This window comes from Arabidopsis lyrata (assembly GCF_000004255.2).
Source record: "Arabidopsis lyrata subsp. lyrata unplaced genomic scaffold ARALYscaffold_7, whole genome shotgun sequence".
Classification (NCBI taxonomy): domain Eukaryota; kingdom Viridiplantae; phylum Streptophyta; class Magnoliopsida; order Brassicales; family Brassicaceae; genus Arabidopsis; species Arabidopsis lyrata.
Genome location: NW_003302549.1, coordinates 4,015,859 through 4,030,041, shown reverse-complemented (window position 1 = coordinate 4,030,041; position 14,183 = coordinate 4,015,859). Strand labels below are relative to the sequence as shown.

Below are 14,183 nucleotides of genomic sequence, written 5' to 3'. Positions count from 1 at the left end.
TGTTTGGATACAACAGTAAACAGAAACAAACGCGTTTTTCGTCGTTGGTTGGATAAATCCTTTTATAAATAAACCTTTAAGGAAGGTTAGTTGTCAAAAAGAATCTGCGAAAAATAAGAGAGAGAGGATCATTCATTATGCCCGCCTTATCTCACTACAGATCAGTATCATCTCTACCGTCCGTTGACCGATCCTTCCTTCTCATCCAACGACTCAGGATCCACGGCAGCTCATCTTCCTTACCAGAATCTTCTCCTTCTGCGTCTCTTCTTTCCGGCGCCGATCCGTTGAAGCGTACCGTCTCTGGCGGTTCTCTTGCCAAATGGATTTCAGGGATTACAGCTGGATCCGCCTTAGGGTTTCTCTATTGGTCCTCTGGTTCTTCTGATTCGATCTCTGGTTTGTTTGGTGGGAGTAATTTATTGTCATTCGCTGATAGTTCATCGCCTTCTGTTTGTGGTGTAAAAGTCGGCGATCTGAAACCGAGATCGTTTCTTCCGAAATTGTCGTTGCCTGGTTACAGCTCTGGATTCATCTTCGGAGGTTCGATGATCCTTCTTCTGTTTTTATTGCATTGATTTTTTATTTTTTTCTCTCAAATGAACTAAATTTGGTTGGGTTTGAAAACAGATGCTTATAGAAGGAAGATCTTCTTCAACTACGAGAAACGTTTGAGATTACAAAGTCCTCCCGAAAAGGTGCATTTGCAAACTAAGGATTCTTTGTTTTCCTTAAGCTTTGTATCTCGATGGTTGTAATTGATTGATTGTGAATTCTCTGTTTCTGTTTAGATCTTGTTGATAAGATTTGTTCATAGCCTTTTTCAAGTAATTTATTTGCTTTGTTCTTAATGGTATAGGTTTTCGAGTACTTTGCATCTATTCGAACAGATAAAGGAGAAATACTAATGAAACCAGCAGATTTGATGAGGGCAATTGTCCCGGTGTTTCCTCCATCAGAGTCTCATCTAGTAAGAGAAGGATATTTGACTGGAGAGAGAAATCCCGGTGAACTTAGATGCTCTCCTTCCGAATTCTTCATGCTGTTTGATGTTGATAATGATGGCCTTATATCCTTCAAAGAGTGAGTTACTGAAACCAAATCATTACTTACTATCCGCCTTTTATATTTTCTTCTTTTGGAATATTGAAGTAGTTGGTACTTTTGTTTGGGAACAGGTATATATTCTTTGTGACATTACTCAGCATTCCTGAATCAAGCTTCGCTGTGGCTTTCAAAATGTTCGATACTGACAACAACGGGTGAGTAGTCGTTCAAATATGTACATAGATAAATCATGCTTTTGGTAACTTTTTTTCTGGTCCGTATTCCCATATTGTGATCCTCCAAACGGACGGGTTGTGGGAATCAGTGGAGTCTCTTTTTGAGTTTACGCTGAATCATGTAAAATCTGGTCAGTGCTTCTATCCTTTGTAACTTATATTTCCTCTAGATGGTTCTGATGAATGATTATTTTAGGGAAATTGACAAAGAAGAGTTTAAGACTGTGATGAGTCTGATGCGATCTCAGCATCGACAAGGAGTTGGCCACAGAGATGGCCTTCGAACAGGATTACATATGACTGGCTCTGTTGAGGATGGAGGCTTGGTAGAATACTTCTTTGGAAAAGATGGCAGTCAAAAACTCAAACACGATAAATTCACTAAGTTTATGAAAGATCTAACTGAAGAGGTAAGTAACTCTTAAACCCATTGATATATCTCCTTCCTCATGTGACTCCTAGATGCTCAGGCTGAAAGAGAATGATCTTATAGATGCTGAGGCTGGAGTTTGGACATTATGACTATAAACAAAGAGGAAGTATATCAGCCAAAGATTTTGCATTGTCGATGGTGGCAGCGGCTGATGCAAGCCATTTGAGCAAGCTGCTTGATCGAGTGGAGAGTTTGACTGAACACCCGCATCTCCGGGACATGCGTATCTCACTGAAGGAATTTAAACAGTTTGATGAGCTACGTAGTAAACTTGGACCATTTTCTCTAGCGCTTTTTGCTTATGGCAAAGCTAATGGTTTACTTACAATGAGAGATTTCAAACGAGCAGCCTCTCAGGTATGTGGAGTAACATTGTCAGACAATGTGATAGAGATTGCGTTTCATGTGTTTGACTCAAATCGAGATGGGAATTTGAGTGTGGATGAGTTTTTGCGGGTTCTGCATCGAAGAGAGAGGGACATGGCACAGCCAATTGCCAAGGGACTGTCTCGGTACTTCTCAGATGGGTGGAATGGTTCTAAGAACTGTTCTTGATCGTGAAGAACAACGTTCTCTTTGGGGCTTACCGATGAAACTCGAAGACTATTTTTTGGGGCTCTTGGGTTCATACGAGTGAGCCCAGAGATCGATGATTACTCCACGCTTGCTTTGTAAGAAAGAAATCTGAATAAATGTGTGTATAGTTTGATGGGCCTATGAACCTTTTTTTTTTGTTATCTAATAATGGTAAATGGTAATTGAGCTATTAAAATCAATCTTTTGTTCTTTCTCGACACAAATTTCTCTTCTTGCAGAATGAAACGATATCATTATGTGACAAAACTTTTCTATAATTTTAAAGAGATTGTTGCTTCCTGTTTCCTAATTCTTGTCCTCCTATACAAGTGAATCTCGATTTTTAGTTGTTAAGGAGGTGAGACTACGAAGTCAAAGAAAAGCTCTTTAACCTATAGATCGAAATCGAGAGAGAGAAATGCTCATGAAATCGTTTGTATATTGAGTTTTAAAGATTAGGTCAAAATGTACTGTACAGTATTAGCTTTATGAAGGAATGAAAAAGAGTCTGAATTTCTTTAAAATGACGCAGACAATCACACAACAATCAGGAATTTAATAGAAACTAAACCAACTTAACAATAAATAACAAAGATTACAGAGCTATGGTATAAAACCAAACAAAAGAAAGACCAACAAATAAGCAATATTTTGTATCAATCTGAAGAGAAGAGAATTAGCACCATCTAACCTTCTTCTCTGCACGGAATCCCAATCATTCTCAGCCACCACATCAAAACCGCAGAGGCCAAGAGTATATCCCAAAAAAATATTCCTTTGGAAAAATGACAAAACCCATACCAATAGAGAGGACAAATAATGCACACCACTCCCAAATAAACAAAGTGCCTGCAATAATAGTATATACAAAAGATTAGCTTCCCATCAAACAAGAGCCATTAAAAACTGGACAAATACAGAATTGCAAAGGATAAAATAACTTATCGCAATTCTAGGGAAATCTATGAGACCGAGGCAAGCAATCTCATCAAATGGTTTTACCTCAAAGGAAATAAATCTAACTAATATCCCTAATTCATGCTCCATGACAAGAATGATAGCATTCAACCAATGACAATCTAACAACCCAAGACTATTATTATAGACTGCCATATTTTCAGGATTATGTGAACCGGAAATGAGTGACTACTTACCTAGTGATACACAAAATGATATTTTTATGTGTATATGAGAAGAATATTTCGTCAAGCAGGCCCTGAAAATACATTCTCTAAGATATCATGCAGTTTCGGAGCTCGTCTGCGGAACATCGGTTCTAGCCGGAAAGATGGGACACCCATCTGCCATCTCTTGGCATCATACATCTCATTCCATGCCTGTACTATTTCATCAATCTTGAATCCCATACCTGCGGTTGTTACAAGATTGTTATTTCACACCCATATCAGCATAGCAAAAAGAAAATTAACAGAAAACCATTGGGCTGTAACTTCTCCAGAGTTTGGTATTCTTGCCAAGAATTGATTACCTTCAAGTGCACTCTCGCTTGAACAATGATTCTTTATCATCACAGCTATATCAGTTGCAGAAGCTCCAGCTAGTTCAAATTTCTCCACTGCAACCTCTAAACATTCATCCCATGTTGGTAGCCCGAGCTTGTACTCCACAATAGACCGTTCATATAACAACGAACCCCACAAGAGGTTAATCTGAGAACTCATATTAGCTGTCTGCTCCACAGTTTCTTCTTCTGAAGCTTCGCTAAACAATTCATCCAACTCCAACTTCCGCAGCATATTTTTATGTTTATCTAACTTGGAGATTCCATTTAGACGACATTCTTCCATCTCTTCCCAGATCTGCATACCCCTCTCCATACTATCTTCAGCTTTGTTATAGAGCTTCAGGACCTCTTGGGAAACCTCACTTTCTAGGTCTACCTTGCTTTTGAGTGCATGATACCAGCAAAGCTTTGCCTGTTCAAACTGCTCTTGCCCAAGTGCTAGAAGAGCTTCGTAAAAATCAGGTTTAACCTTAATCGCTTCTTCATATTTCTCTGCAGCTTTGTTGTACTCGTTCCGTGTCCACACAAATGCAGCCTCAACTGCTTCTATAATAGCTTCTCTCGAGGCATCCTCGGGTAAACAGACCTGCTTCCTTGCCTTGGACATGTGAACGTTACCCCAGTTAAACAAAGCTAGTGCACCCATTTCTTGGAACTTATCAGCAGCGATTTCAAAGAGTTCCTGCGCATCTTCACCAGTGACAGCATCCTCCATTGCTTCCGTATATAGCTTCATCCCAAGATCATGAAGGTCCAAGTACGAATCAGAATCAAACCCAACATGGTTCTTGAACAATTGCGCAAACTGCAAAATCCAGTTTTCAAAGCACGCAGATGCTTTGTCAGATTCCAAGTATTCTCCTACACTTCCATTGTCCGCAAGGCTGCTCAATCTCTTGGCAACCTTGTCAGTTGATTCAGTATTGCTCATGCCATCATAGGTTGGTTCTTGGTCGGGGTTAACTTCTGCTATATATAATCTAAGGGAACCAAGTTTATCATGAGTAGAAGCAGCTAGCCTCAGCTCATCTGTTGTGGTAATGGTTACCAAGTCACCTTCTGTATCCCTATATTTAATGAGGAAACCCCTTAAAGCAGGAAACCGATCCCTGATTACATCTCTTACAAGTCTAACAGTAGAATCCAGCGGCAATTGTGCCCACCTTATATCATCTCCATGCACCAACTTGACAGTCCTAGTAACAGTTGCCCCTCCTTTTGTGCTTCCTCCTCCTTCAACAATCTCGGAAGCAATGACCTCTTTGTCCATAACAACGACCTTATCCTCCACCTTCCTCTCTTCTCCTGCCTTCTTACCACCACTTTTCTTTTTCTGTCCTTTATCACCCTTGAAACTTGTTTTCTTATCTTCTCTACTGCCACCACTCTTCCCCTCAATCTCAGACTTATCGCTCTTTTCCTCCTTCAGCTTATTTCTGCTCTCTGCTTCTTCTCCCTTGTCAACAACAACCTTTGGACTCTCAACAACACCTCTGTTGTTGCTCTTCAGTTCCTCATCCTTCCCACCACTCTTCTTCTTCTTCTTATTCTTCCTCAACCTCTCCTTAACAATCTTCTTCAAACGAGCAGCGCCAACAGGCTGCACATCAACAAAGTTCTTCTCCATTTCATCCACATCAACACCTTTATCCACCAACACCTTCTTCACCCTATCAAAGATTTCATTCGCAGACACATTTTCCGGCTCCATATTCAAAACAATACGAGCATCCCTAAACGCGTAATCTAACTTATTCAAAGCCTCGTAACACCGAGAACGTCTCACTAAAGCCTTACTGTACCTAGGAGAAGCTTCAAGAGCCAAATTACATTCGCTAATCGCATTCGGATACTCACCTAATCCCATCTGCATATAACAAGAAGCCATACTCGTTCTTAGATAAGCTACATCGATATGATCCTTAGGCAAGAGCTTCAAGGCTTTGTCGAAACTCAGCATCGCACCTTCGTGGTCGCGTTTCTGGAACAACTTGTTACCTTCTTCTTTGAGCTCAAGTGCTCTGCTAATGAAAATCTCCATATCTTCGTCAAATGCCCTCGAAGTAGAACGATGGTAAGTTTTCCCTGACTTGCCTCCGCCGCCGCCGGAAGCATCTTTTGGCGTCTCCGGATTTTTCTTCTTCGCCGTTGGCTTTCCCATTTAAAGGTGAGATTTTTATTCGAAAATTCAAGAACCCTTAAATCGAAGTTCAAATGATGAAACAGAGGAATCGAAATTGTTATGAGCAGCAAGTTATTGACCGATCGTGAGAAGGAGAAGAAATGTTTCCGTACAAAAAATGGTTTGGTGGAAATGCCAGAGAAGCTACACGACACGACTCTATCTGTATAGGTGGAGTGAACCCTAATCCACAAATTAAAATAATAATGTTTCGGAAATTCCTTAATATAAAAACAACATTGTCTGTTCAAATTAGCAAACAATATTGTATTCGGAAAGACGAAGAAAAGTCTTTGGTTTTGTTTTGCTGGAAAGATGGAAAATCATAAACTTTTAAATTATTAAAGAGTTTCTTAGCTAGCTACATAAATTATTAGAGTTTTTTTCCGACAAACTAAATGATTAGAGTTTTTTTTATTTCTTTTTCTTAATAGGTGTGATTGCGAAATGTAAAATTCAACTTAAAAATACATAATAAATGTTCCTTTGGTTAAAAATTAAAATTCAAAAAAAAAAAACGTATGATTTAGTCAATGCAGTGTGTGTAACATAAAAACATTTTGATTGTGTCAACTATGGTCTTATTATTGGTTTAACTTTAGAGCGGAAAAGATTGCGTTTTTAAAGCCTTTTAACAAAAAGAAAACAGATAGCGTTTTTATTTTGTCGAGCATATATATTAGGTCTGGGCTTTCGGTTATCCGTTCGGTTATCGGTTGAGTCCATTCGGTTTTCGGTTCTTTCGGTTTTAAAATTTAGTATCCATTCGGATATTTTGAAATTTCGGTTTGGTTCCGGTTCTTTCGGTTTTAAAATTTAGTATCCATTCGGTTATTTTGTTTAGGATATTTTCGGATATTTCGGTTATTTTTGAGTATTTTCAAATATTTTTGGATATTTTTCGGTTATTTTTGAGTATTTTTACTATTTTTATAGATTTTTCAAGTATTTTTGATTATTTGGTCAATAAATAACTAATTATTTCGAAAATATAATTGTATTTCGGGTATTCGGTTACCCGAAATATTTCGGTTCGGTACCGATTCGGTTACGGTTATTTTGGTTATCAAATTTAGTATCCATTCGGTTATTTTCAAATTTTCGGTTCGGTTCGATTCGATTTTTTTTGCTTCGGTTTCGGTTCGGTACATTCGGTTCGGTTTAAAAGCCCAGCCGTAATATATATGTTCACCGGTAAAAAAGACTTTTACCGGCTAGTGCACGAATTCAAACCAATTAGGCTTATAAGGCCTAAATTGCTGCAGGCCCAATTTGGATCTGGTAACGTATGTCACTCGAGAACTAAAACCAAAAAGGGCCATATGTGTTGCCTGTCCCCGAAAACACAAAATGAGCTAAATATTTCATAAGTTGCATCAAATTTTATAGAATCTTTGTACTGATATAAACTAGAATGTGCATATGAAAGACCTATTTAGGCTTCCTGGTGTTGCTTTGCTCATTGAAAGGTGCTCTCTGTTTTCATCAACATGGCTTTATAATTTACTTCCAGACAAATACTTCTCATGAGAGGTTTTCTATTGAACTTTACACAAACGGAATGTTTAGTTTTTATGTCACACTTGTGCCACTCAATATCGGTAATAAATATGATTAACGATAAGTTAGTTTTGTCCTCCGTTTCAGTTTAGTTGTCGTTTTAGGATTTAAATTTTGTTTCATAATAGTTGTCGTTTTAGGTTTTCAATGCAAATGTTTGGTAAAAATTCCAGTTTTATCCATACAGTTTTAATGTTTTGGCCAATGAAATTTTTTATAAAATATATTAATAAAGAGTAAAACAAAAAATTTAATGCTTTCTTAATTTGCGTGAAAAAATTTTAAACGACAACTAAAACGAAACGGAAGGAGTATTCATTATTCCTCCCTGGATGCTTAATCTTGTAACATTAATGTCTGGAACTCATGTTTCACAAAAGGAATCATAACTCAGTTTCTTGGACAATAAGAAAACTTCTGTTTACTTGAAACACAAGAAACCAGATAATCTGATTTTTAGAAGGTTTTTTTTTTTGGATGAAAGAATGTATCTAGAAGCTTTATAACAGCAAATTCTTGCAGCTTGGATCGACGGTCGAACCTATGGGTCTGAAAATGTAAGGCTCGCCGGCGTAACTGAACTCAGCATCGGCGCCAGCTGGCAAAGCCTCTCCTTTGATCAGAAGACACGTGTTTCCCTGTGGGAGCAGTAGCCATGGCTCGACACGCTTCACAGGAGCAAACCCTCCGCAAGACAGAGTCACGTGCTTCTGAAGACACTTGCACGTGTTGATTACAGTCACTTTCCACTCCGGTTGTCCGGCGATTTCTCTCCCGGTCCTTACCGCCCCGATCTGGATGTCGCCGAAAGTGCAGCGGCACATTCCTGTGGGTTATTGTTTCATTCTCCTTTTATTAGTTAGTAAAAGAACAATAATTGAAACATGGATGCATTTTGTAATGGTATTTTAATCCTACTGTAAGAAAACGAAAAATATATTACATATAAGAGATTCATTCAGATTATACCTTTCATAAATAATCCAAAAATCGAAAAATCAAACCGAGTTTAATAGAAAACTGAAATTAGAGACACTCCAAAATCTGATGATTGACAATTGAGATTTTATATAGATGCAGCAAAAGAAAGGCATGAAACTTCAGGTATACATACACAACGTTAGAGATTCGATTAAGTTACCTTGAGAAACCATAGAGAAAAGAAAAATAACAACAAAATATTTAAGAGCAAACGCCATTGTTTGTGTCTTTAGTTAGACAGATAATAAGAAGCCTGTCTCTAATTTATATTCATTGATTATCTCTTGCTGCCTTAATTAATATATAGATACGATTCTTTATTTCATAAGAATATATATAAACAAAATATCCTACTTAACAAAAGAAGAATAGGAAAGAAGAAACAATATTGAATATATCATTAGTATTTATTTGGATATATTCTAATTTTATGAATATAAAAGGATTTCAAAGATTTAAATGATTTAAGTAAAATTTGGAGAATTACGTAGGGTGACTAATTTAGTGGATGATTAGTAAAAATTTGAGGATATTTAAGCAAAAAGTCATATTAATTTTTTTTGTAAATATTAAAATTTGTGTTTCTAAGTATAGCATACATTTTTCCTTCACTAAAAGCTAAATTAAATTCAATCAAGATATGAATTCACACAATCCTGAAAAAGCTTAATACTCCCTCCGTTTCATAAAGAGTGTCGTTTTAAGGTTTTATTTTTGTTTCACAAAGAGTGAGTATAATTTCACTGATCATACATTGACCAACTGGTTTAACAATCACTACAGTCCATTCTTTGAAGAAAGTTAAAGACGAGAATAAAGAACCAAGCGAAGGCTATGAGCCTATGAAGATGATGAATTAAGATTGAAGACAACGAAGAACGCGAGGGGGCAAAGTAAAGATGATCAAAGATGTGACGAAGAAAAAAGAGGACGCAGAAGTTGAAGCTCATGAAGCCAATAGAACTGGAGATGATTCTGAAGACGAAGAGGAAGAGGACGTGGATGACAGGATGAGGAAGAAAATGAAATGATATCAAACGTAATTCCTCTGTTAATCATGCTTAATTAAACTTCTAACATTTCTGTTTCACACAAGGAGTCATAATTCAGTTTCTTGGAGAATAAGAAATTAAAACGTCTTCTTCCTTGAGTTACAAGAAATCTGATAACGACCTTACCCACAAATGTTTTAAAGAAGCTGTAACAGCAAAAAAAAAAATCAATTCTTGCAACTTGGGTCGACCATGGAACCAACGGGTCTGAAGATGTAAGGCTGACCGGCGTAAGTGAACTGAGCGGTGGCGCCAGCTGGCAAAGATGCTCCTTTAATCAGAAGACACGTGTTTCCTTGTGGCTGAAGCAGCGATGGCTTGACAGGCTTCGCAGGAACAAACCCTCCGCAAGACAGAGTCACGTGCTTCTGAAAACAATTGCACGTGTTGGTTACCGTCACTTTCCACTCCGGCTGTCCAGCGATTTCTCTCCCTGTCCTCACCGCTCCGATCCGGATCTTACCAAAAGTGCAGTGGCACAGTCCTGTCGGTTATTGTTTCATTATTCTCCTTTTTATTAGTTTTGTAACTTACGAAGATAATAACATTGATGCATGGCTATCCTTTATAATTGGTATCCGAACAAAAAAAAAATCAAAATGAAAGGAAAATAAATCGATCAAACAAAATTTGGTAGAAAAATTAGTTTGAGCGGATTATATATTCATATATAATTCAAAGATCAAACTGTCTTCTAATTGAAAATGGATTAGACACTCCAAGATGAATAGATGATGATTGAAAATTGAGATTATTCACCAAAAGGCATGAAACAACATACTAAAAGGTTGTTCGAGTTTCGATTACATTACCTTGAGAAACCATAGAGAGAAGAACAAAAACAACAAAACATTTAAGAGCAAACGCCATTGGTATTGTTATTAGTGTTTTTTTAGTGATGGAGAACGAGAGATGAGTTTATATATCCATCGCATATGTTTTATCATCTCCTGCTGCCTTAATTATCTAGATACGTTTCTTGGTTTCACAAAAATAGAGAAACATAATTTAGACGAAAAAAGGAATATTAAAGCCCAGCTCCAAAACATTAATTTTTAACACTTATTATAAAAATTAAACCCAAAATAGTGAATTTCTTATTTCTTTGATTTAAACCGTTTTAAATATTTATTTTCTTAAATATTAACCCATTAATCTACTACTAATCTTTTCTGTAAGAATTGATTTTCTTCTCAAATGAGTTTTTACACTATTGGGAGGTGTTCTCTCTCTCTTAGCTAACATGAAGATGATCACATAACGTTCGTGTGTTTGCATCTATAGTATTTGGAATCTAATATCCAAAAACCCATCTGATTTCTCAAGTTTTATTACCCGGTTATAATTCTTGGTTATAATCAATTTCTGGTTCATTTTGTTTTCTTCAGTCTCCAACTTGTGATTGAAAAAAAAAAGTGAAATACACTGCATGCAATGTTCTTTTTCATCTCATGCAATTAAATAGCAAATTTGTTTTTCGACAAAAACTTATTAATCTTTATTTATGTCAAGCAAATGAAATGGACAAGTTTTTGTAAAGAAAAAAATTCATCAACTACATATGCCAAAGTAACTAAAATAACATGCATGAAGCAAGAGCAGATCATTTCGAGTTTAAGAGCAAGCGATTTGGCCGTCGATGACCTTGAGGTCGAAGCTTGTATCCCATACGTATTTGAAACTGAAATCATGGATAGCGTCACCGTTGGCGAGGAGACACGTGTCACCGGATTTTGATATCACCTTACTGTCGATGGGTGTGTCCGATTGGAAACCGACACAAGACAACTTTGTATCAGTGAAATAGCAGGGACTAGAATTCAGCACTTTCACTTCCCACTCCGGTTTGTTATTAACCATTTTTCCGGTTTTCCATTGTCTCACAAATAGGCTCTTGAGAGAATAAAAATCATCCCCATACCCTTATTCCAAAGAAAAATAAAATTATTGTTTATAATTAACAAAATTAGGTGAAAATAATTTGAATAAAAGATTCATTGATATGTATATAACATATACCTTGGGTGACAAAGGCAACTAAGAGAACGAGGTAAAGGAATTTGCAAGCGTTTGTTGCCATTGTCTGATCTTTGGATAATCTATTAGAGATTTTAGAAAATGTTGTAAATATGAGTTTCAATTGTGATTCTAATATTTATAGGGAGGCATTGGGTCTATCTTTTTTTTAAAAATCTAATAATAATAATCTATGTTTAATTAATCTAAGGAAATTGTGAAAAATAAAATAAAAGAATCTATGAGAAATTGCCACATGTTATCTCTCAAGTTGATACATATCTTTTGCTTTTAAACATTGATTATTTTTAATTAATCAATTTTAAGTGCTCTATTCTTTTGTAATGTGACCCTTTTTTAATGATATTTTAATTATTTTTATTTATTTCTCACATATAATTTGTAAAAATCACAATTTTCCAACACCATTTCGCAGCGTATTTACTTCATTACTTAGTATGAGACTAAGAAATTAATGTATAATTCAATAATAAGTTAATAATATAATATAAATTTCAATCCTAAAAGTAAAATTAAAATCCCAAATCTAAAAAAGTAAAATTTAAAATCCGAAATATTAATTTTTAACACTTAATATAAACATTAATTATACCCAGAAAATATTATTCTTTTTTTTATTGAAATTTAATTAACAAAATTAGGTGAAAATAATATGAATAATCTATTAGATTAATATAAACATTAATCTATTTGGGTGACAAAGGCAAAGAAGAGAACGAGGCAAAGGAATTTGCAGGCGTTTGTTGCCATTGTCTGATCTTTGGATAATCTATTAGAGATTTTGGAAAATGTTGTAAATATGAGTTTTGTGATTCTAGTATATTTAGGGAGGCATTGGGTCTATCTTTTATGATACTTTACAAAAAAAAAAAACTAACAAGAATCTATGTTTAATTAATCTAAGGAAATTGTGAACAAAAGAAAAAAAGAGTCTAATTATCAAAAAAGAAAAAGAAAAAAAGAGTCTATGAGGAATTGCCAATCTCTCAAGTTGATACATATCTTTTTTGTTTTTAAACATTTATTATTTTAATTAATCAATTGTAAGTGCTCTATTCTTTTGTCATGTAGCCATTTTTTTAAAAATATATTTTCATTATTTTTTATTTATTTCTCTCATATAATTTGTAAAAATCACGATTTTCCTATATTTTATCTTTTTCTATCACTTAAAGCAGACATTTAACATCAAATTATTTTATGACCAAATTTATTATATATGGTCAAGCTTTGTATTTTTCATTTGGTCAACATAATGTGAATAATACTGAAGTAAACATCTTTATTAATCCTTAAGCTAATGTTTGGGACAGCATTTGAGTAAATATCATCTGTTTCATGTGATCTACCTAACATGAACCAAAACCGAATTAAACCGAAACAATTCGCCTAGAAAATTTAAGGGCAAACGATTACGCCGTCGATAACCTTGAGGTCGAAGCTCGTGTCCCAAACGTATTTGAAAACGAAGTCCACGTGAGGAAAGATGAATTTACCGGCGTTGAGGAGACACAAGTCACCGGATTTCGACAACAACGAGGTAGCGACGGGTGTAACCGATTGGAAACCGACACATGACAACTTTGTGTATTGGAATTTGCATTTGCAAGGGTTTGTTACTCTCACTTCCCACTCTGGTTTGTTCTGAATCAATTTTCCGGTCTTCGACTGTTTCACAGATAGGTCATTTAGATGACAATCTCCATACCCTTCCAAATTTCCAAGGAAAAACAAAGTTTTATTTTCCGTTACGTAATAACTAATAACAAGAAAAGAAAATATTAATTAAATTACATAATGTTGATATGTTCTAAATATAACGTTAAGCTTTAATCCAATGGAGATGGAGACTACAAGGTTATAGTGATCACTGATCATATAGATGATTTGGGAATACGAAATTTGTTAATAAGACAAAGAATATATACGCAAATTGAAAACTATGATATAATTGTTTTATATAAATGTATATAAAGTATACCTTGGTTAACGATCCATAGAGACAATAGGGTTAGTGATCACTGTCACTGATCATATAGATAATTTGGGAATACGAAATTCGATACCAAGACAAAGAATATACACGAAAACTGAAATCTATAATATAATTGTATATACAAATGTATATATAAGTATACCTTGGTTAACGATCCATTTCCTTTCATAATACTAACTTTAGAAATAACATAGAATTACAGAAAGGTAAGAAAAAAGAGATTGTGTAGGATAGTACGGATAGTAGATTGGAAACATTAATAAAACATGATTAAGATCTATGTTATACCTTCATTTTCACCAACTGATGATATATATATATATGATGATCTTTTCTACCAATGAAAATACAGGTAGAAAACTAGAAAGAGAACAATAATTAACATTGTTCAAAATACTTATTAAGAATTTTGAGATATTTTGCCAGTTATTAAAGTACATCTTTTTATTTGTTGAACGTCTTAAAGCACATCTTATCTGTCTCCAGTAAATTCATTTTTCTCTCCTTTTCTGATCGATCCTAGTCCTAGCTACCAAAATAGTTTTGACATTGCGGTCA

The 14,183-nt window shown here is 35.3% G+C and overlaps 6 protein-coding genes across 8 annotated transcripts; 1 reads left to right on the top strand and 5 right to left on the bottom strand.

Moving 5' to 3' along the window:
• Positions 1 to 87: 87 nt before the first annotated feature.
• On the top strand, positions 88 to 2,506 carry LOC9303338 (calcium uptake protein, mitochondrial). Of its 2 annotated transcripts, XM_021018762.1 has the most exons (7): positions 88 to 543; positions 631 to 698; positions 860 to 1,083; positions 1,179 to 1,262; positions 1,480 to 1,693; positions 1,777 to 2,073; positions 2,187 to 2,258. In XM_021018762.1, exons 1-7 carry the CDS (start codon positions 138 to 140, stop codon positions 2,256 to 2,258), a joined length of 1,365 nt encoding a protein of 454 aa, XP_020874421.1. In that variant the 5' UTR covers positions 88 to 137. The 2 variants fall into 2 exon arrangements, with proteins under 2 accessions (XP_020874421.1, XP_002869294.1); XM_002869248.2 differs by having other exon boundaries at positions 89 to 543; positions 1,777 to 2,506.
• A 277-nt stretch (positions 2,507 to 2,783) lies between these two features.
• LOC9303337 (HSP-interacting protein) lies at positions 2,784 to 6,191 on the bottom strand. 2 transcript variants are annotated; one of them, XM_021018758.1, is made up of 4 exons: positions 5,783 to 6,190; positions 3,782 to 5,684; positions 3,447 to 3,661; positions 2,784 to 3,141 (listed from the first exon to the last, which is right to left on the bottom strand). In XM_021018758.1, exons 1-3 carry the CDS (start codon positions 5,930 to 5,932, stop codon positions 3,498 to 3,500), a joined length of 2,217 nt encoding a protein of 738 aa, XP_020874417.1. In that variant the 5' UTR covers positions 5,933 to 6,190; the 3' UTR covers positions 2,784 to 3,141; positions 3,447 to 3,497. The 2 variants fall into 2 exon arrangements, with proteins under 2 accessions (XP_020874417.1, XP_002867265.1); XM_002867219.2 differs by having other exon boundaries at positions 3,782 to 6,191.
• A 1,824-nt stretch (positions 6,192 to 8,015) lies between these two features.
• Positions 8,016 to 8,517, bottom strand: LOC9303336. Its single transcript, XM_021016796.1, is given in 2 exon segments — positions 8,016 to 8,408; positions 8,503 to 8,517. Coding segments are annotated over 2 exon segments (408 nt in total).
• Positions 8,518 to 9,573: 1,056 nt separating this feature from the next.
• LOC9303335 lies at positions 9,574 to 10,462 on the bottom strand. Its single transcript, XM_002867217.2, has 2 exons — positions 10,405 to 10,462; positions 9,574 to 10,076 (listed from the first exon to the last, which is right to left on the bottom strand). The coding sequence occupies exons 1-2, from the start codon at positions 10,460 to 10,462 to the stop codon at positions 9,760 to 9,762; spliced, it is 375 nt and encodes a 124-aa protein (XP_002867263.1). The 3' UTR covers positions 9,574 to 9,759.
• Positions 10,463 to 11,065: 603 nt separating this feature from the next.
• LOC9303334 lies at positions 11,066 to 11,719 on the bottom strand. The gene is made up of 2 exons (XM_021019754.1): positions 11,612 to 11,719; positions 11,066 to 11,514 (listed from the first exon to the last, which is right to left on the bottom strand). Exons 1-2 carry the CDS (start codon positions 11,670 to 11,672, stop codon positions 11,207 to 11,209), a joined length of 369 nt encoding a protein of 122 aa, XP_020875413.1. The 5' UTR covers positions 11,673 to 11,719; the 3' UTR covers positions 11,066 to 11,206.
• Positions 11,720 to 12,942: 1,223 nt separating this feature from the next.
• Positions 12,943 to 13,399, bottom strand: LOC9305365 (the record flags this gene model as incomplete). The annotated part of the gene is made up of 1 exon (XM_021016794.1): positions 12,943 to 13,399. A coding segment is annotated over one exon (372 nt), but the record flags the coding sequence as incomplete, so codon positions are not given.
• Between the last annotated feature and the right edge of the window lie 784 nt (positions 13,400 to 14,183).